General features: G+C 39.7%; 1 protein-coding gene across 4 annotated transcripts in view; it reads left to right on the plus strand.

Annotated features, from left to right (window-relative positions):
- The window catches only part of TTC7A (tetratricopeptide repeat domain 7A), a 161,407-nt gene that overhangs the window by 68,225 nt on the left and 69,871 nt on the right, over positions 1-23,311 (plus strand). For all 4 annotated transcript variants that reach the window (XM_085219390.1, XM_085219391.1, XM_085219392.1 and 1 more), the window contains 3 exons: positions 1,726-1,783; positions 4,656-4,728; positions 10,458-10,618. In XM_085219390.1, the coding sequence (XP_085075516.1) occupies positions 1,726-1,783; positions 4,656-4,728; positions 10,458-10,618 (292 nt within the window). The remainder of the gene's footprint in view (positions 1-1,725; positions 1,784-4,655; positions 4,729-10,457; positions 10,619-23,311) is intronic.

A 23,311-nucleotide genomic window follows, 5' to 3' on the forward strand; every position in this document is an offset into this window, starting at 1 on the left:
CCACTCAGTCAAGTGATACCAGACTGAACCTGAAAGTTCTTCTAGCTTTTCCTTTTTGTGGTTATTTGGAGGACGAACGTTAAATCTCTTTCCATCTTCCTCATTGTGTAATATGTCTCTAGAACTACTCAGTTACATATACATAGGGAATCTTGTAGTTTCCATAAGAAGCACAATCTGATATGTTTTTCTGGGTGAATGCTTACAGCTGTGATCAAATCCTTCCTAGCGCCTCCTCGGGTATTTTTACATAAATATCAATCATGATTTTCTAAAATACTTTTCTGTAAGCTTTCCCTCTTCATTGTTTTTTGGTATTTGGCAGTGGACCAGAATATTCATTTTAAGGATATTGAGAGTGAAGTGTTTCCAGTTTTTTATAAATGCTATGTTTTGCATGAAAGCACATATCTTCAAATTTATTCTTTGAATTATGTATTTTTGTTCAGTTTTTACTATTTAGAGCAGAATTTATGAGGTAAGCAACTTTTTTTATCGTTGTGATTTGGGAAATCCTGAAGATTGCTGTTCCTCCCAGATAAAGCTGATGTTTAGAAGAACTATCGAAAGGCATAGGAGTAAAAAAGGTCTGATGACTGCAACTACTTAGGAAAAATAATTTTTAAAGTTTCGCTTACTAGCGTATTGGATAATCTAAAGAAACTTATTACATTTGTACAACTTGTAGAAGAAGACAACTCTTAACTTATACGAGTATTTGATTTTTGGGGGGTTTTGTTGCTGAAGTAGATACTATTTACTATCTTTCTTTTCTGGAGCTTACATTGGTTTATATAGGAAGTGAAATATATTCATAGGTGGATGTTTGCTGAATGATTAACTACTTGTCTCTTTCTTGTACTGTTGATCAGCAGCTTCCAAATTCAAAACAGAACAAGAAACAACTGCTATGTAAAATCTAAAAACTTGAGATCCAGACAAAGCAGCCAACTAGTGTACTTCTGAACCTTATTGTTAGTTTTTCAGATATTCTGGATTTGAGAGAGCCCTTCTTCTCTAAGTTCTTCCTCCTTTGATGATGATGGTATTTTATGATGCTCTGGTGTAACAAGAGATTGATGATTCTTCTTATCAGAGCTCGAATTAAGTCATACATTGAGTGAGCCTAGTGGATGGGATCCTTAGGCAATTAGATGCACCAAGGAGGGCATAAGTGGCTCATGCCATATCTGAAGTAACCTGATTGTTTGTTGTGGTCCAGGGGAAATGCTACGTTGTCAAGGGCTGTGCCATGGAACTGTAAATCCGGCTTCTCGTATCCCCTGTTCCACCTGCCACATCCTCCTACATGAAGATGGTGTTGGAGGCACTCTGTATCTGAGTAAAAATGCCCAGCTAGTTACTGCCATTAACGTGTATACTGGGCTGGCAGAGGTTCTAGGATCTAGTTAGATGCAATAAGAGATTGTGTCTCCTGATCCTTCCAGACCCCTTTAGTGCCATATGTTAATACAAAATACTTCAGGGTTTCAGACAAGAGAGTTTGAAGAGTTGTTAATAGAAATAAAATTGAGAATTTGAGTTAAAATATGATTTTTGTGCTATCCATTAAAAACAAAAGGGCATGTTTTCCAACCATGAGCACAGACACCATGAGATTGCTACAGTTTTCATGCTTCTAGTTTGAAGGCATGTGTAGCTGCTTTTTATCAAATCTGAAACATTGAATTCAACTCTTAAATCACACTGTATATTGCCCTGCAGCTACTTTGAAGAGCACTCAGGATGAATACAACAAGAAAGCACTTCAGACTTTGGAGAGGTGAGTAAGAATGGTACTGATTCCTGTATTATGTAGTTCTTTTGATGAATCCAGAATAATTTTTTAAAAATGTTTTACTTTCTGTATGACATTACTCAGAAATTTTAAAAACACTTCCATAAATTTCAGCAGTCACATGTCAAAGACATCCTTGTGATGGTGAAATGTGGCAATTATTTGGTTGAATATCCAAGGTAAGAGTACTTGTTCTGCCTCTAAAAGCATTGTGCAAGTGGTAGGACAGTTAACATTTATAAGTGTAAACGCTTACAGATCTCAAATGGCAACTAAATTGAAGTTATGTGGTCTAAGTCTTGGACTGAAGTATCTAATTCTGGTTTTGCTGTGGTCATAAATGCGTTATAAAAAGTGATGAAAAGTTGAATTCTCTGGTATCTCTAAGTGCAGATACTGTACAGTGTAAGTACAGTACAGATACAGTAGCAAGTTGAGCACTTTACTGTATCCTAGCTGCTTTTCTGATGCTGTCCAAAACTTTTTTCCTGCAGTGATTGCAAGGAGCAAGTGGTAGTAGAAACTTACTTTTGCCAAACTGAAACTACAAATGTAATTCTGGATATTTATCCCATAAGGATCTGAAAGATTAAAAAGTGTATATTTTAAAAGCCATTTATATGGTCACTATTTAGATCAGCAGTATACTTAAAGTCACACCAGTTCTCAGGCTCCAATGTAATACCTTTGCTACTGCCCAGTTTTTCTGTAATTGCAGTGCTGCAGTGCTTTTAAAGTGCATTTATTTTTATGCTTTGACCTTTCCCACTGGCTGTAGCTTGTTTTCACGGTATCTTAACACTAGCTAGGAAGCAGACAAGCTTCTAGTCAGAAATTAGGTACTCAGATTTCAGCCAAACAGGAGTGTTCTGACAGTAGCTGCTAGTATTTTTCTATATGCCTGGGTTTGGTTTTCTTTTCCTTGTTGGGTTGTTGTTGTTGTTGTTTTTTTTTACCTTTGTTTTTCATCTCTTTTTAAATTACTTCTAGAATTTCTCAGACCGCAGTTTGGCTTATAGCCATCCTTATCAGTGGCCTTTTCAGCTGGAAGTTTGAATGAAGTATTTTTCTAATACATTTTGAGGAAACTTAATAGTAGTTTAAAAACTCTGTTTCTTTTCTGTTCTCCCCCCAGTCATCTTTTCTCCAGGCTGAACAGACCCAGGTTACTCAGTCTTTCTTTATACAGGAGATGCTCCAGGCCCTGGATCATCTTTGTGGCCCTCCTTGATCTGCTGGCTGTGGTCTTTTTAATTAATCCCAGGATTCCCTTGGCCTTCTCAGCCACCAGGACACACTGCTGGCTCCTGGCCAACCTTTTGTTCACCAGAACACCCAGAACCTTTTCCACAGAGCTCCTCTTCAGCAGGTCATCCCCTAACCTGTACTGGTGCATGTGGTTATTCCTCGCCAGGTGCAAGACGCTACACTTGCTCTTTTTAAACCTCATCACTAGGTTAAACTAATTGTTCCTTCTCAACTGTCCAGTCTGTCCAGATCTTGTTGAATGGTAGCACAGCCTTCTGGTGTGTCAGCCACTCCTCCAGCTTTATATCATCAACTTTCCTCAATTTTTATTTCCAAATTTCTTGATTTTAATTTGTTTATTCTTGGCAAATGAGTAGTTTTGGCAGGTTTCTAACCACTAGCATTGCCAGCTTGTCGTTTCTTCCTCATAAAGACTTTTGACTGTGGTTGCTTTGAACAGTGCAGTGCAGGTGCAGGCTTTTTTATCATCCTTGAGCACCACCCATGAAGAGGTCAGGAATGTCAGCTTGCTATAAGGGACCTTCCTCTTTTCTGCCTTTCCTATGTGCAACGGCTTTACTGCATGACAGAGCCAGGAGCGAGCTTCTTGCATCTGCAACTCTCAACGGGGATAATCCAGTGGTATTGGAGATGGGCTGCTACATGGCAGGAGCCAGTGTTCAGCATTGCTGCTAAGTTAGGTGCCTTAAACTTTGCCTGGTAGCTAGCCTGCTTAAGGGCTTCTCTGCAGAATGGTGAACTCAGGTTGCATCTTCATGCTGAGTATAGCTGGGGAGGAATGGTTCTTCCCTGTCTGTCCGTTCCTACTTCTGGCCTTGCAGAAGCCACATTGAGTTCTGGAGATGCTGCAGTCTTCACTAGCCAAACGCTTTCTGCAGTATGCACTATTGCTAGCCGTTGACCAGAAGATAATATCTGAGAAGTCCAAGCTGGTTTAATGGGAGAAGCCTTAGCCTAAGACACAAAGGCTCTGGTTCTCAACTAGGCTCAGCTTCTGCCATCAAACCCTCAAGCCTCCCGCTGAATCTTCCTTTTTCAAATTGGGAGCATGCTGTCAACAGTTAGAATAGGAGCTTGTAGGGTGGAAGATATTTTGTGTTTGGACACTAGCTGATATCTTGGGCTCCTGATCCTGTTCGTAGCCAAAATAGTAGCATAAATGATGATTACTTTTTGGTGCCAGCCCAACCCTCTCCTATTATTTGAGAAGTGGTAATACAGGAACAAGTTAAACAGCTATCTCCCTTCACCTAAATTAAAGGCTTAAAATAATGCCTTAAAGAAATTGTGTCATGAATTAAAGCTACTTTCTCCATTAGATATTTAAGTTTCAAAATACTTACCGATGAATGAAGATTTAAGTTATACAAATCCTGACAGTTGTATTTTTCACCTTTTTTCCTGTGAGCTTGGCTTATCCAGGTGAGTGTCAGTGTACTTTTTGTCAAGTTTCAGTATGCTATCCCATTACAGGTCTAGTTTTCTAGTGGACAGAACTTGGTTTTGTTCTGCTTGTGTGAGTCGTGGTAAAGTAGTTGTAGAAAGTACAATCTAACAGTCATTTTCTTTTTGTGTTGTGTTCTTAAAGAGCACGGGAGTTGGACCGAGAAGATCACCAAATCATCCTCTACTTATCACTGCAGCTGGCTCTTGTCAGACAGGTATGTGCAGTAATTAGCAACCACTGAAGCATTAAGAAGGTGAGAGAAGGACAGTCAAATTGTACAAGATCAAGCCATGCTAAACAGGGTTCATTCCTACCTTCATTGTAATCAGTAACAATCAGAATTTGTTTGTGTAAGATTTTTATTTTTTAAAGCAGTAATTCCACAGTGCGGATGGCCCTTGGGAATATAATTCCCAACATTTTTAGCCCTAACTACTGGGATAGTGCCATTCCCACTCTGAGCAACTTTGTCTGGGTAGGCTGAGTGAGAGGTATTTACTCTGGATATCATGCTGCGTCCTGCCACAGGCTGCTCTTGTTACTGCCTGGTTCTGTATCACACCAGATCTCGCGTTCTTAGCACTGGGGACTGGTTTATCCCATACTTGGGCACATTCAGCGTTAGACTTTGACGGGTGCTGGAGCTCTGCAGTGAGTGGGATTAATTGGCATTTGAATGCTGCTGCAGGTGTTGGTTCATAAACATTAAACTGATCGGTAAATACACTGCACCATCTTATTTCTCTGTCCCTTCTTTTTAAAAGCCAAAGACTTTATTAGAGTTGTCTCTATTTATTAAATGCTCTTCTAGCTAGATTTGATATTTCATGGCCTTTTCCTTCTTTGGCAGGCTTTCTGCTTGCTGCAGTTTTATTTTCTTCATCCAGAGTCAAAAAGTTGGATCCTTCCTACTTTCCTGAGATAATTAGGGGACTTGTGTGTTCATTAGGTTAAACTAATTGTTCCAGGAGAGCACACACTTGATAATGTCGCTTTTGTAACCCTTTAATGAGAGCGCTGTGTTGTGAGGAAGCTTGCAATAAGAAAAGATAATTAAAATGGCTTACTTAACTTTGTCATCAGCCTACTGCCTGCTTTATGATGCAGTTTGCTCAGGGTCTTTGATTTAAAAATACCCAGCTACCCCTCTTTCTCCCAGAGCTCCTGCTTCACAGGGATGTTGTCTGATTTGCTGCCCCTTTTGCTTCTTGCCCAGAGTAAAAGCGTTACAGGTTTTCAACTGCTGCTGAGAATAAAAATTCAAATATTCAAAGTAAAACAGATTTTCGTGGTTATTTGTTCTTTCTTCTCTTTACTGGACTATTGCAGTTTAACTCGTTATGCTTTCTTTTTCTCCAGTTATAGCCTTTTTTTACACTGCTGTTTCATGTTCATCTTTTCATTATTCTTTACCACCCCCAGTTCTTTCCTTCAAACTCGTGTCCTCATGTTCACTTTCTCCTTTGTCTTCCTCACCTGTATATTCTTATCCTTGATGTTTTGCCAGTGACCTCTGCTACCCTAGCTGTGTGATCTAAGTGTGTTATGTAGTGTCATCCTGAGCCCTGCTATGTTGCTCTTGCTCTTCTCCATCTAGTGAGATATAAATCTTTAATGTGTGCTTGGAGAGAGGGAGATACCTGAGATATCTTTATTTTTAGACTGCTGTAAAATATCATACTCTTCTTTTGCCAGTTTACTTAATGATAAAAATTTGGTAATGCATTTTTAATATGCTTAATTACTTAAGGTATCTAATATATTATCTTTCTGATTAACTGAAAGATAAATGATACCTTTTTTTTTTTTTTTTGATAGGTTGCATTAACTATTGAATGTCACAGGTAGAGTTTCCATCAGGCTATGCTGCAGTACCATACACAAGATAATACCTGATAATACCTCAGCAATTGGCCTTTTTGTTTCCATAGCCAAGGTCAATAAATGAGGTACCTTACCTATATGAAAAATCTAGATATCAGCTTGCATAGATAAGAGAGCATTTTCATGGAACAAAGCAAAAGAGGCAGATGACTGATAGAGTGCTGAGTAAAGTTTGAGCAATCCATCTTCCTTGGAAGACTCTCAAATATTTCCTGTAGCAGTCGTCTGTCAGCACTGGGCACATGAAGGGGGAAATGGAAAAATATAAGCCTCCCTCCAAAACACATTGAGGACGTGGCAAGAAGGGGAGTGGTTATAAAAAGTTTTCATGGAGTTGGATGTTGAAGATTATCATCAACCAGAATGAAAGATGGCGTCATGCTTGATGTTTATGGTTTGGGTATGACTGTGTCTTAAAGAACAGAGTAACTGGAAGGACTCCAACAGTTCTCAGAGAGTCTGGGTCAGCCTCACGGCATTTTACAGTGGATTTTTCAGCAAAATATAGTAAAATTCCATCTTCTGTGAGAAGAGTCTCACTTTGATTTTCTCCTTATGTGACAGTGCCATCACTCTGAGATTAGCTGGTGCTGAGGTGGGTACCTCCAGGTACATCTGGATCATCAGTCTGGATGACCACTGGCCAGGCCAGTAGACAAGCCAGGCTCCCAGCTCTGGGCTGCTGGTTCAGCTGCTTCTCTTGTTTCTGTGATAACAGCATTTAGATCAGCACAAACAAGGTAGCCTGAAGATTTTAAAGCTCACTGATTTTTAATGCCTTGCCTTGCTTTTTTAGCAGGCCAGTTTCTATGGAAATGACTCTAGAGAGTCAGAGCTCTTGTTAATTTAAGTGCTGATTTCATTCTCCTTTTGGGGATGGTGTTTTATGTTTGTTGGGTTTTTTTGTTTTGTTTTGTTTTTTACCTCAAATGCCATGTAAATCAGTACCGGATACATGAAAACAACACATAGGTTTTCATACCATTTTAATATTTGATTTGAGCTTTCTTTACATGAAAATAGAAAGGCAAAGACATCCAGGGCCAGCAGCTGAGAATTAGAGGTCTCACTTATCAATTTCATCTGTGGGCTGCCAGCAGACCCGAAGTTTCAAGTGGCAATATCTAGAAAACACCTACTGCCTTTCTTCCAGTATATAAAAAACAGAAACAGGAGTTCTGAATACCAGAGAAAACATTTCAGCTGTTTTCTATGCAGTTTTTATTCTGGTTTCAGGCAGGGGCAAGTGTGTTAGCTTTTCTTTGCCTCAGGAGAGGAGCTCTGTTTCCATACAGTGGCTGCTAACGAGGATAGCTCTGTTCTTTGTACAAAACCTGCTAAGGCCTTCTCTGCTGAAGAGCAACATGCAGCTTTTCTGTCGAGGTCTTGATTCCAGTGGTGAAAAACAACTTGCGGCAAGAATTAAGTTATAACATAGCTCATAGATTTGTTCATACTTGCTTTCTAACGGTCTGCAGCAAGTCTGTTTTGAGCAAACATTCTTGACAGTCAGTGAAGCTTTCTCTTTTCTCTAATCCTTGTACTATAAAGACAGATGGAAAAGGATAGCTTTAGTGGTTAATTAACTGCGATTCACAACTGATACGAAAATGTAAGGCCTGGAAACTCATTTGGATCAAATACTTATGAGATCCTATTTCATTTAGCACTCTCAATATGTAGGTGCATTCTACCATTGTGAAATAGTAGAAAAACACTCACACTGTTTTCCTTTTACACCTACAGTTATAACTTCCAAATGTTTTTAAGGAAGCATGTAGCACTGTCAAAATAAAGCCTATTCTAAGGGGCAGTCTAAACAATCCACAGTATTTTATTAGTGCTGCAGGATGCTATTTTTGGCTTGCTGCAGTATTTTTGCTTCCTGATCGATGTGATCTGAACATACCTGTGTGCCATGCAGAATAGATGTGGTATATTTATTAATGGAAAGACGAATCAGAGAAGGGTAGAATGGTCTAATTGTTGGCCCCACTTGGACTTGCTGTCCAGCTGAAATAGGATTACTTTAAGGCGTAGCACTTGTGGGGAATTTAAACTGGCAGCCTACCTCTGAGTTTCAGAGCACCATCTGTGCTGCCAGCTTCCATCTTTCTCATATTACATAGTTACTTAAATAAATAAGTTTTGGCTTCTTCAATAGATCAGTGATCTCTACTTTTCAAAAGAAGTTTGTGTTTGCTGCTGCCAAATATCTTGTTTTTATTGTTCTAGAAATTCAGTTTAAATTTAGTTGTGACTATTTTGTTGAAAGTTGTTATTGTGTGTTTTCTGTAGTTGAAAAGAATATCCTGAAATTATTAAAAGGTTTGTGTGTGTGTGTGTGTGTGTGTGTGTGTGTGTGTGTGTTGACTACTGCAGCAGGAGAGCTGTAGGCTACTAATGGTGTTACAGGGCTAAGGATTTTTGGGGCGCTTGAGTTAAAAACATTAGGGGTCAGGGAGCATGACTAATTTCCAAAACCTGCCATTTCCTGCAATTCTACAACAGGTTGCTCAAGGCCCCCTCTGGTTTGTTGTTTGTTTGTTTGTTTTAGACCTGGGGATAATAAAAGTCTTGATGGCAGTCTTATTTTAGTAAGCCAAATTTATACATCTCTAGTGCACCTTCTGAGCACCTTCATAGATTGGCAGACCTGGACCTACAGCAGTCTCACATCTGTTGTCCTGCATCCAAGTTCTCTTGTCGTTGATAGCATTTTTACGTAGTAATGAAAGAGTGTCCTAGGAAGCTGCTGAAGGATCATTGATGATTTCAGTCAATATGTTTACTCTCGCTTTGCAGCAGGCTATAATAACACATGACAAACAGTAATTCTTTAAAGCTGAGAACTCAGTCATATATCCAAACCTGAACCTAGGCCAGGACACTCAGCAGTGGGCCGGATGCCAGTTTGGGGTTATGTCTATGGATCAGTCAATCACTTATCTTCAGGCTTGAGTGAAGGCACCAGTAATTACTGTAGTTAAGTACTTTTGCTCGCTTAAGCACAGTAAGAGTAAAAAGTCATTTGGACATTTGCATGAACAAAATATGGATTGGTCTCTCAGAAGTATGTCTGGGATCTAGATGTTCCACAGACTGTTGTGACTGCAGGCAGTGTAATGGCTGCTCTCCATTGTTATGAGCAACCTCTTCTCCTGAGTGAACTGTGGAGGTGGTGGGAATTTAGCATTGGTGGTATGCCAGGCCAGAAGAAGAAATCTATATGTTGTTCTGTTTTGCTTGCTGCAGGGCCAATGACAACAGGTTGCTCAAGGCCCCCTCTGGCTTGTTGTTTGTTTGTTTGTTTTAGACCTGGGGATAATAAAAGGGCCAGTGACAGATCTGGAAAGAAGCAAATAAGAATAATTTCTAAACTAGAGGAATTTAAAGAAAATTCTCTATGTAAAACTTACTGGTAATCAAAGGAAAAAGATCTACTAAAAAATTCCTTTTTGAATATATAGCTTAAGTTATTTTATCACTGAGATCTTGTGATATAAATGCATTCGTTACAGAGCTTAAGTTTTCTGCCAAGGGGGACTTTATTCTAAAAGACATGCCACTGATGTGTCTGGACTACTCTTCACGTAGCTGATGTTTATTTTTCTGATCATTTTGAATCTTGCCTCTTTTAAGCACTCATACTTAATTTTTATGTGCCTGATCCAAATCACAAAGAAACAAAAGACTGCTAACATTTGTAATGCTGTCACACTGCTCAAGTGGCATCTGCCCATCCTAGAAGATGGGTTTTGGGTAGTGGGTTTTTACAGTGTAGAAGCACCATGGATTAATTGGGTCTGCACTGCTGCTCCTGCTCATAAGCAGTAATTTAGTAATGCTGCAGACTTTTTGCTAGAATGTGTGGGTATTCTCAAGCAATGCAGCCTGTTAATTTTGGCAGACTCTTCAGATAGTAGAACTCTTCCCCGTAAGATGCCTGAATAAGATTTCTTCAGAATTTCTAATGAGTATATTTGCTTTTAGCTTTGGGAATGAGATATCTGAAGGAGAAAAATGTTTTCTTTTTATGTCTACCCCATTTCCTTCCAGATTTCTGATGCTATAGAACATCTTCAAGAAGCACTACAGCTGTGCAAAGATGACATGAACTCACTACATCTACTGGCCCTCCTCTTTTCAGCTCAGAAGCACTATCAGCATGCACTGGAAGTTATCAACATGGCTGTTGTTGAGTACCCAGAAAGCTTTAGGTAAGAGTTATTACACATTCTCTTACGCATCCAGTTAGGAATGATCTGCTAACTAGCTCTTTTCTTCTTGGTTATACATCAGAAGCCTGTTAAAGCAGGCGTTACTAGTATGTTACTCTGCATGTAGGTATACTGTAAAGCTAAGATATGTGAGGCTCAGTGTATTTTTTTTATTTTTTTTATGTTCATAGTCTTTATAACTAATCCTTATGTTTGCTTGCTTTTCTGCTGTCTGTCTTTCGGTATTGTGCTGATGGTATTTTCTCCTACATACATCCCTGTACATTTCTATACATCACTTTTCACATGTAGAGAGTTTGAGACACCTATGATGGATGATGTTAGTCTGTATCAAAAATTGTTTTGTAATTTGGTGAACTTCCTGGTTAAAGAGACAATATTATTCATGTATTGACCTTGGTTTGATTTTCATATATGACACAATTTGCTGCAATAACACAACTGGGGGAAAAGAGCAGTTGAATGTCATAAACTGTAATAATGTGTAGTTGAAAAGATGGTTTGGCTGCCTAAAACCAGGTTTCAACCAGCACAGATTTCCTGGAGCAATAATTTTCCACTGTTTCCACTATGGATACTCAAAGATAGCTAAGGCAGTGGTGGGTGAGGAAGAAGAAACAGGTTCTATGATAAACAGAATATTTGCAATATAAGGTGAAGCAACTGGTAGAAGTCTGGGATCCTTTCTCTAACATTCATAATCTGTGTTTCAAGAGGGGGTCAGAACAAAGAAAACATGGTGTGCAAAGTCAGCTTGGAGGGCTGCTGGGTAGGTTGCTTTGTGATGTCTGGCAATCTGATTCCAATCTGATTCCTCTAAAGCCGGAAATAACATCTGCTCTGCTTCTCAGTGCCAATCTTCATGGAAAAAGCTTGCAAGGAAAGGCAGAATGGTTTGTTTCTGTGAGAAGTGTGACAGTGAAAACCACAGGTTCATTCGTACTCCTAGATGCAGAGTTGCTAGAATGTGTGCTCTTTTGCATGTTGCATGCAGTGTTTGATGTAACACAACGAGCAGAGGGGCTCATTTACAGGTATGCTAGGGGGCAGGAGCAAGACTGGCTTCATGTTCACCTGCTCTGAGTAGCCTGTCTCTATGAGTCTTTCTCTAAACCCATCAACTGATGAGATGGGATGAGAGAATGTTAAGAATGTTAAAAGTTGCAAGAAAGAAAAATGGAAAGAAAAATAAAACATTTATAAAAATGAAAATTAAAAAGGAACAACAGAAATCCAGTGGAGGGAGAAGCAAAAAGAATAATATCCATAATATAAATATACAGTTTTGATCAAGTATTGCAACTGTTTCAGTCTTTGAAAAAGGATCTAAGTGCAGCTTGTGATAAGAGAGCTCTACTCTTGGTGAAACTTCTTTGTAGGGAGAGAGACCCGATGCTATTATGTAGTTCTAGTTTTTACTGCCTTGAAGGAAAATTGTGGTATGTTGAACTACTGCATGGAGTAACTACAGATTACCTCATGTAAATGGTACAGGCAAGTTCTACTGCATTATTTTAAAGCTATATTTAAAAGGGTTGAATATTCTTCCCAGTTCTCATTGATATGAACCAGGCAACTGTGTAATCTGGTGTCTGAGTGTTCCTTTACTAATGACAACTCTTTTTGGAAGCATAGTTTGATTGCATGTACCAATATGCCAATAAAAGCAGATGAAAGCTGCTTTAGGGGACCTTAGAGCACTATACTTTTGTATGGCAAAACATGAAAGTATTACCAGAATGTATATCCTAAACAAAAGAGAGAATAATACATAAAAATAACACATAAAAATTAAGTTCTCAGTTACCCCAAACTGCAAACATCTACTGTTTCCTTGGTCTCTTGCTGTATATAATTCAGATGAGTTTGCTCCTACTTTTTTTTTTTTTCTTCCATTGAATTGTTTCAGTATGTATTTTAAAGAAATAGTAATTCAAAATCACATAGTTGGTTAGAGTGGTTCTCTACGCTGCATTGCTAAGCTAACATGCAACTTCCTTTGGTGTGAGCCCCATAAGGCTGACCCAAAAGTGTCTAGAAGTGCCCCTTGATGAAGTGCTTAAACTTACACATTTACTTGACAGTTCAGTACTCTGTATGGTGTATAGTGAGCAGAGATAGAAAGACTAGACCTTGAGAACAGTGAGGGGTGAACTGAATGTTTTGGATCTAGCCATTGGAGCAGAATGTTAAAGAACAGCTGAATATCCAAAGGCACTACAAGAAAAATGTACTTAGGAAGAGCACTATTGCTTGAAAAACTGTGTGTTGTAACAAGTACATTACATTACAGTCTGACTATAAATGTCTGAATTTGAGCACTTGAATGTATTTTCAAGCAAGGCAGAAAAAGACTAGATAGAGGAAGAATGAGAGCTACCGAGGTTGGAAACATTGCAAGGTGGGATCAACCAAAATACGTAGCACGTATGTCATATTTACCACTGCTGAAAAAGATAGTATCGTAGAATCATAGAATCACTCAGGTTGGAAAAGACATTAAAGATCATCGAGTCCAACCACAACCTAACCATACTACCCTAACTAACAACCCTCCACTAAATCACGTCCCTGAGCACCACATCCAAACGGTTTTTAAACACATCCAGGGATGGTGACTCAACCACCTCCCTGGGGAGCCTCCTCCAGAGCTTAACAACACTTTCTGTAAAAGGTGTTTCCTGATATCCAACCTAAACTTACGCTGGTTGAGCTTGAGGCCATTTCCCCTCGTCCTGTCACCTGTCACCAGTGAGAAGAGACCAACCCCGTTCTCACTGTAAGCACCTCTCAGATATTGGAAGAGAGCAATAAGGTTTCCCCTCAGCCTCCTTTTCCCCAGACTAAGCAGCCTCAGTTCCTTCAGTTCCTCCTCATAGAGCATATTGTCCAAGCCCTTCACCAGCCTCGTTGCCTTTCTTTGGACCTGCTTCAGCATTTCAATGTCCTATTTGTACTGAAGTGCTCAAAACTCAACACAGCACTCAAGGTGCAGTCTCACCAATGCCGAGTACAGGGGCAGGATGATTTCCCTAGTCCTGCTCACCACACCATTCCTGATACAAGCCAGGATGCCATTGGCCTTCTTGGCCACCTGGGCACACTGCTGGCTCATATTCAGCTGATTATCCATCAGTACACCAAGGACTCTTTCCATCAGATAACTTTCCAGTCACTCCTCCCCAAACCGGTAGGGTTGCCTGGGGTTGTTGTGACCAAAATGCAGGACCCAACACTTGGCCCTATTGAAACTCATGCAGTTTGCCTTGGCTCATTGATCCAGTCTATCCAGGTCCTCTGTTGTGCCTTTCTCTTCTCAGGCAGATCAGAACTCCCTCCCAGCTTGGTGTTGTCTGCAAAATAGAGATAATAGCAGTCTTTACGTGGGAGATATCTCCTGATAAATGGCTGACTCTTACAGAAGCAGAGTGTCTAGAAAAAAGCCTTATGTTTTTGTATCCTGCTGATGTTGGTATGCTCTTAAAATAAGTCAGTGAATGCAAGTCCACCACAATCTCAAGTATGTTTAGGAGGAAAGAATCCTGCTAGCTTCAGGTATTTCCCATGTAGGTCAGTGATGCTGATAATTATAAGTCCTTCTTAAGATGAATTTCTTTGATTATTTTCTAACTCAAAGGTCAGTGTTTCACATGGGATCAGCTGAGGTTACTTCCCCAGGCTTGTCTTAAGGATTGATCTTTTACCTGGAAGAAATAACGATAGTGAGAATCCTTCGCATCCCTCAGATGATCTACTTAAAATAAAGCATTGTTTATTTAGAAAGAAAGGATTTCCATTTGTAAAGCCTGTATTTGCATCTTACAAAATGTTCTGTGCAGAAGTCTCATAGGTCTGGTAGCCTGCAGAAGCTACCACCAAAGACTGGATGATATGTTCTTTTTTTTTTTTTTTTTTTTTTTATCTTCAGATAGCAATATTTTGTCCTTCCTGTTTTACTAATGTAAAATTGGCTTTATCATTCTGACTCTCCCACTCTTCCAGAGACTGTTTTGGTCTTAGGTCATCTTTTAATTTACTTGGTTAGCTCCCAGCACTGAAAAACAAAACAATTGTTAGAAAGCTGGAAATAGGCTATCAATTTTACTGATACTCTATTGCTCTGTAATGGATCCTGGACTGCTTATCAGAACCTTTTCTATTGTTTGCTGGGTTGTTTTTTCCCTCCTACTTGGCATCCTACACTACAGTCTTAAGCCATAACTTCCAGCAGTTTTTAGTCACTGCCCAGTGTGATAGTGCATGTTTTGTTAAATGATCCCATCTTCATAGCAGTTGTACATTTGACTCCTGAGTTGTAATGCTTTTAAATGAATAGCCTCTAATATACCTTTTCTTCCTAAGCTGTAAGTCGCTATTGTGCTTACAGAGTCTCAAACCTCATTGTAAAGAGAAATAACGCAGAATTAGGCACAAAGAGGCAGGTGGGTTGCAGTTTGATAGCAGTACAGCTGTCAGTTGCAGATGCTTTTGTTCTGTCAATGTACTTGATGCTACAGAAGCAATTACTGTAAGTGTAGTGCAAAACACTCAGAAGGCAAGAGATATTAAATATGTATCCTGGATACTACCAATAAAATGAAGTAAATTTTGCCTGGAGAATTGCTAATGATGATGTTTTAGCAGAAAGCAATTTTTTTGTTGTTTTGGAGGGGGTATTTGTTATGGTCGGCCTTCAAAATAAAGTCATCTTCTCAATTGTAAGTGGTCTACTGACAGCAAACGTCCTTGGCTTCATCACTACTGTACTGATTTCATTAAGGACATGTAAAGTAATCTTCTGGCAAGATTTATATGTCATAGTCTGTTGCAGACTTACTGTTGAGAGAGCAATTATGTGATATATAAGTGATGTCATTGACCAGGTGCTTCTGCTCACTGCAAAACAAACCAACAAAGCCAACAGCATATAATCAAGATCTCAAGTGCTAATTTTGCACATTACTAATGTGTCATCTCCAGTTTTTCTATTATTTCTTAGGTGATGTATTTTATGTTGAAAGTAAACAATTCATGCTTGCTTTGGGCAACATCTTTGGAGACACTGGTTTAGTACTACTTATTGACAAGCTAGACAAATTAGAATTGTCTTTTTGCCTTTAATCTTCATGGAAAGTAAGGAGTCAATTGTCCCTAAATTGCTGGTTTGTAAACCTTTGTGTTACACCTAGTCTGTAATGCAGTTTTTATGTCAGCATAGTTGTAGCCCCTTCTCAACTCTCTGTGCTGTTTTACCACTTTTCTCCTGAAAGTGGTGGTGGCCTCACTTAGCTTTCTAAGCATGGCTTTAGAGAATCAGATCATCATGTTTATATGATTCCATCTCATCATTATGCAAGAGGCAATGAAGCCTGGTACATCTTGTGAGCAGTCATGGTGATAAAAACAGCTTGTTAAAATTCTCAGAATATTGTATTGTATTCTGAACTCCTCAAGGGCACAAGGCCTGAGGATCTAAAGCAGCAATAAATTCATATTTTTCTGTAGCATATAATCATGTTACGCAAGTCTTAGAATATTCAAAACTCCTGAGGGTGGAGCTTTGTAAGTTGACTTCTTGTAGTGGTGTGTTCGCACCGTGGTTCATGAGAGTAACCCACAAATGTTTTCATCTCTGTATCGATGCCTTAGGTGACAGTACAGAGTAATAATAAAAAGAAAGTATGTTCTTGAGATGATGTGACCAATCTGTTCTACAAGAGTACAAAACATTTTAGGCATCTATGATTCACTTGAACAAGAAGGAGATATATCAGACGGGTATTTTTGCGTTGAGTTTTTGCTATACTAACCACTAACATTTGCTTTTGTTGGTTTGTTAGGTTCTGTTTTTGTTTCAATAAAATTAACATTAAAAAAAAAAACAAGATATATTGAAATAATCATTACTGTACTCTGGGAAAGTGGGAATGATAAGGAGCATTTGTATGCCAAATAGATGAAAGAAAATCTTTAAGCTGGTCTCCCAACTCTTATTAGTGGTAACATAGATACTTAAAGCTGGAAGAATTTTAGAACTAGGAATCTAGCTTTATTTCTACTTTGGATTTATTTCCACACTTGTAGCTTGTTTGGGTTTGGTTTTTGCCCTGGATAATTTTTTTTTTTTCCTGTATGAGAAGGAAACAGAAAGCACTTTTATGTTATCCAAGGTCAGATTCCCCTTCTGGTGGATTTTAAAGAAATACATGCATGCTTTTCTAAGGATGACAGTCTTATCTAAGACAAAAATTCAGTAGATAAGCATGATAGTTTTCTATCTGCCATTTTAATGTAGTGGGAATAAATATCCCCTGTCTGGTTTTTGTCTGTGTATGCCATGTGTTAGTGTACATCTCAATTCATTTTACAATTTTATGGAGATATTCAGTGATATCTGGGGATACTTCCATGCCCACACAGTACAGGTTTCAGAAAACTAATAAAAGGCATTTGATAGAGCTTAGAGTGGAAACCTACTGCAGACTTGCTTTCTTGGTAGAGTATGAACGGAAGGAGCCATGCTGTTTTCCAACCTTAAAAGCAACAGTTTGAGTCTTTCCTTTGGGAGGGGAAAAAAAAAAAAAAAGATTTCTAAAAACTTTTTTTTTTCATCCACCTGAATAAATGATTGCTGTTGGAGTTCATTTAAGATCTTTGTAGAGAGCAACAGGGCTTCCAAATACTGTTTTTGGCACTGGAGAAGTAACGCAAGTTCTGCAGGTGCATAAGCATCACTTTCAGAATGCAGGAATATGATTTGAGATGGTATACACAAGGTTCTGTACTTAAGAGCGATTTATTTGTGTAAAAGCAGGAAATTCCATAAGGAAATGTCACTAACTTTGTGTTTTAGATTTCAAGCTCAGATTTTGTGGGCTTCCGCATTGATTCCTGCTGTGTGCTTGTTGCTCTTAACATTTTGTTTAAGACTTAGTGACTACTGATAAGCTAGAGGAAAATGAAACCTTTAAACCACTTTGTGATAGTAATAACTAGTGAACTTATTCATGGATCTTAAAATTTGTGCTTCTTTCAGGGGTCAAGCCTTAACAGAATAATTTTTGACCATTCAGCAGAGCTGCTTTTTGAAAGAGCAAAATGTCAGTTCTGTATTCATCTATTCAAAATTAATTCCTTTTCATTAGTTCCCTATTTGAATAGGGAGATGGATGTTTTTCAGTTCCTGCTGGCTCACTTTGGTGTGTTGTATATTCTGCCCTATCAGTTCCTGCCCCCACACACTTTTCTCTCTGCTAAATGTCATTTTCTTTCCAATGGCTGTAGGGTGTTCTGCTTTATATTCAAAGGAAATGTTTAGGAGCTCTGACTGTCTATGTTGAATGCCAGAGTATATTGAAAAATAGCATGTGCGTGTTGATTAGGATTAGCAGTGAGTGAGGTTGCCACCAGGAACTCTGCTGGCTAGAATTCATCTATATTGTTCACACGTGGATTCACACAGGTGAGGAGGGGCTTGGTGATTGGGATCACTATGTTTCTGCTAGGCACTTTTATGAGCCCCAGGGGCAGAGCTGGGTAATGGAGACCAGATTGAAGACCTGAGGATGGTAATGACTGCACAGGAAGCCCAGCTCTAGGCTTTACCTGCTGCCAGGCTTCATGGGAAGGCAAGATAGGATGCCATCGTTTATTAGCAGCTTCATATCAGGTTCTGCTGACATCACAATGACAGCCTTTCTGAACTAAATACTTTTGAGACTACTCAGTTATAGATATGAAGGAGAGAGCAAGATGCCCTTGCTTGGCTACTTTTCATCTTTGTGTATCTGGTGAAGGTAAAGGAAAAGGCAAAAGAAAGTATGTTGTCAAACATACAGATCTGATAATCTGAAAGTGCTTCTTGAGGTTCCCAGAAGCCAATCACCAAAGGAATACAGGAAGAGATGTTGGTTTTCTTTGTCTTACCAGATACTTCTGTTTTTACTGAAACCTTTGAAAATGGAAGGGTGAACAGAATTCATTTCTAGGTTAGAATTTATTTTTCAGAACCTGGAAAGCACAGATGCTCAGATACATAAAGGCATGGGTGTCATACTTAGCAAATTGCTGTTTGGTGTAGTAAATGACTTTCCAAGAAGTTTGCAATGCAGTCAGGCTGTGTTTTTCTACAGATGAGAAAGGGTTTTTTTTTCATATCCAGCTGGAAATTCCAGACTTCAGTGATTTCTATTGTAAGGTCCTAGGAGTGTTTATCTAATGAGAAAAGCACAAAAGAGATTGATTTTTATTATTTTCTGTGAAAAGAAAAGGGAAGGAAAAGTATTTAGACTTTCCAAAGAACTCATTGGGGAACAGAAACTATGCATAGCAATTTTTCAGTCACAAATGTTTTTTGCCATCTGAAAACAGAGAAAGCCCTTGCTCCTCACTCTCTGAGAGTCACTAGTAGTAATTGCTTCTTAAGTGGTAAGTCTGCTTCTGTTGACAATATCATTAACGTCTGCAGAAGCCAGTATGTAAGCAGACACAGTCATATTATTCAATATTAGTCAATATTCGTGTTATTTAATATTTTAGTCTTCTTTAGTAAAGAAAGCAATGAATGGAGACACTATAATGGAGAGACTGCAGTGTAGAAGTTCTGCATTACCACCATGCCTTTAAATATAAAAACATATAGACATATTCCCCAGTATGTGAACATTTTACCTAAAAAAACCCGACAAACCCAAACCAACAGATAATGTCATTTTAGTCTTTGCCTTATTCATTTGTAGCTTAGCTTGAAGTTTTCTATTATGTATGTAGTTCAGGAATAAATTGGTCTTATGACCATATTTTTGGAGAAAGGACAAATAAGAGGATGGAGAGCTAGGTGATCTAATCTAGTGTCATTGTCATTAGCAGAGTTCTTGCCGTATATTTCTCCTGGAAATATGAACTGCTGGAAATCTAACAGGCTAAGAAATGAATGCAATGACCTCTACTCCATATGCCTCTATCAGCTGGAGAAGTGGCAAGAGGCTGATTAGAAGCACCTTGAATGAGGATCATAGCAGTAAGCAGTTGCACTGAAATTCATAGTGAAAGGACTCCTGCAAATTTTTTTTCCTCCGGAATCTGGCCATCTGAGCACTTGCAATGATTTGAAGTTATTTGGTAGTTTTTCTTGCATTTTCTCAGAACAAGGTCGCTGTCTTTCAGGTGTTGGTAGAACATACTGCACAGTAGGGCTCCGAGCCCAGCTGAGAATATGGCATGCCACTGCAATGCATATGAAGAACAGATGAGCAGCCAGCTGGTCCTTCCGCAGGCAGGCAGGGGAGCTGTATGACCAGTTAAAGGAGAAAGCCATGCCTCTCACCCTGTGAATTTACCCAAACAGCTGTTCTGTCCTGTTCAAGAATTAGATATTTGGTGCATGGAACAGGAAAAAAAAAAAAAAAAAAAAAAAACTGCTTAATAAATTTGTTTAAGTGGGAAAAGTAGACATGATGTAACTCAACATGAAACAAAATTGTTAGGATATATGTGCTGGGATTGTCTTTTAAGGTTAGTGAGCCTCCTTCAACCCTCCCTCGAGTATTTGCAGAGGAAGTGTCTGGGGAGATTGCTTTGACACTGGGTGACAAAAATGGCACTTGAGAGGAATGTGTGCCCTCTGCCCACCTCCAGCCTTGTGTGCGTGGTGCCCTGACCCACAAGGAGGGTTCTTCCTGCCAGATTATGCTGCAAAAGAGATGTGTACCGGATGCAAGTCCTTCTTAAAACAGCTGTTGTGTGCAAGGGAGTACCAGTTGCATGGCAGATATCTGCGTTGCTGGAACTACTTCCCACAGGGATCTGCAGCCCAGCTCCTCAGGGCACTGCTGGCAGAGCAATTGTGGGGACATGGGCCTATTAGGGTCATCTGCCCAGCTGTTTGCTCTTGCAGCTTTGAGTCTTGTGGAGTCCATAGGGTGCCCTTAGCATCTCTTCAACTAAACACTGACAGAGACTGCAAGTTAGATGAGCAAAGCAGTCAGTGGTAACCAGGGCAAGGCAGCAGACGAGAAAAATGCTGAAGGTTCTCCTGGGTAACACAAACCAAATACGTGCTAGTGCACAGAGAAGTGCCCGGGGCTTAAAGCTCCTTGCAAACACTCCTACTCTGTGCAGCCTTATCTCAAGCACTATGTGCAGTTTTGGACCCTGCAGTATAAGAGCATAACACGATTAGAGAGTCTCCACAGAAGGATTACAAAGATGTGAATGGTTTAGAGGGCAAGATGAATGAGGAGGGGCTGAGATCCCTGGGTTTACTGAGCCTAGAACAGAGGAGCTGAGGGGAGGCCTGATGGCGGCTGCAGCTCCTCACAGGGAGCGGAGGGCAGCACTGAGCTCTGCTCTGTGTGACAGCGACAGGGAACGGCATGGAGCTGTCAGGGAAGGGGCAGCTGGGGGTTAGGGACAGGGTCTGCACCAGAGGGCAGGGGCATGGAACAGGCTGCCCAAGGCAGTGAGCACAGCCCTGAGCTGCTGGAGTTCAAGAAACAGTTGAACAGTGCTCTCAAACATGGGGTTTGGGTGTTGGGTGATGCTGCGTGGAGCCGGGGGTCGGGCTTGATGATCTTTGTGGGTTCCTTCCAACTCAGGTTATTCTATGATTCTATGGTATGTATTGGGTTAAAACAAAACAAAGGCACCTGGTGAAACCACTGGTGAGTGGAAACAATGTTCCTGTGTGGGAATGTTCCTGTGTATCTAAGTGGGTTCCCACTTGAGATGGTTCATGCCACAGCCAACCAGCTGTGCTGATCTCACTCTTGGGGGGACTTTTGATCAGTGTGGGAGGGCTTTAATCTGTGCTTTTCCTACGCCTCCAGTAGGATGTGTTTCTGCAATGAATGATCATACACTCTCTGCTTTCCAGAGCTGTGGCTCTCTTGTGTGGAGAGACTTGTTCAGAGCTGTGTTCTCCTATATTGGGAGTTTATTGCTTGGAGAGGGTGGGTTGGTTTGTTTTTTGCATCAGGACTCATTCACATAAAACTGCATGTTGGAGTCAGGATACATATACTGAATTGCCTTTCAGTCAGGAAAAGTTCTTTTGTAACTAAACTAGATGGTACATTCTGCTGTTCCTCTAGTGCTAAAGCAGATGGAAGTGTTTGGAATCTCCTTTGTTGCCAAGGGTATAAACAATGTCAAGGGGCTGTACATTGTCAGTTTGGAAATGCCAGCTGGAAAGGGGTTTCATTTTTACGTCCACTTGAGAAAAAAATAAGGGGAGGAGTCAATGTATGCCCTCTTTTCAGCCTTCACACTGGGTGATTTTCTACTGCAAACTTTCGATAGTAGAAACTACATTTTAGATACAGCAATATTCAATTCTGATACCATATAATTGATCTGTGCACATGAGCTGGTGTCTCATTTTACAAGCGCAGTAGAATGTACTATGAATCTGGGAATTCTTGGTGTGAGCAATATTGTAACTGAGCAACAATTTGTTTCTTTTTCTCTAACATAGTAAAGCAAGGAGGCATTGTAAAGTTGCAGTACCAGGAAAAGGTAGTAGTAATATGCACAAATTATGTATTCCGGCAGGTACTCATTATTTGCCTACATGGACTACGCCATTAATCTGAGATTAGCTGCAAGATGTGGAAGAGGCAGAAATCACTTTAGGTGTCACTCTGAGCACTGTTATTACAGGGAGGAACTAGTGAAACAGTTCTGTTTCCAAATGGCACCTTAAGGAAATCATGTTTCTTTCAGGGTAGGGCAGATGTGCTCTTCAGCACTTATGGGGCTGTAATAAGCCACAAGATGGGTTGCAAATGATGCTGTAAATGAGTAAAAAAAAATTAAAAAAAAAAATGTGTTTCTGTATCATTAAGGACAAAACCATATACAGGTTCTCACAAATGAATGAATAAATTCTGAGTGTTTCCTCTGATGTGTGAACTCCGAAATTAGCACCGCTGATTTCTGCACTCTAAGAATAGTACAGCATGTCAGCAGTGAGGGAGGAAGGAAAAGGAAAATCAGGAGAAATATAACTTTCCAGCCTACCGTAACTTTTGAATTGCTTGAAGCTTAAGCTTTGGAGCATACATGGCTGTATCTGTCATTGCAGAAGTTAACTAAATAGCCCTGCATCAGCACTGTAGTAGAAAAATTACTAGTGATTGGCTTTACTCCAACCTGAGAGAGATGCTTACTGCAGGAAAACGAGTATACAAACAAGACTGTATTTTCTGTCCTCAGCACTTGTAAGTGCTTATCTTTGCTTGCAAGCAGGATCTCTTTGGACTGATGGCCTTTTAATAAAAAGCATAGTGTCTAGATTTCAAGCAAAGGAGAAGGAAAGCCACTCTGGCAAAGCTGATATGCCCTACCCAAGTAGGGGAAAAAATACACCTGAGAATAGTGTAGGTGGCCTGAATCTGACTGGAACATAGTAGCTGAGTGTGAGCATCCACTGGCTACCTTAGGAAGTGAGGACCTGTCATCTATGTTTCCACTGGGGATCTTATAAACCACTTTTCCAATAATATACATAATAACATGGCTGAAAGTATTTCCCAAAGAAAAACAAAAATGTGAAACTAGAATATATTAAAGGCCAAGGGAGAGAGCATATATTTTTCTTACTGAAATTAAAATTTATCAAACTGTGCTGGTTAAAAAAAAAAAAAGTGGCAAAACAGAAAATCACAGTGCTTC

This window comes from Meleagris gallopavo, chromosome 2 (genome assembly GCF_905368555.1).
Source record: "Meleagris gallopavo chromosome 2, MGAL_WU_HG_1.1, whole genome shotgun sequence".
NCBI lineage: Eukaryota > Metazoa > Chordata > Aves > Galliformes > Phasianidae > Meleagris > Meleagris gallopavo.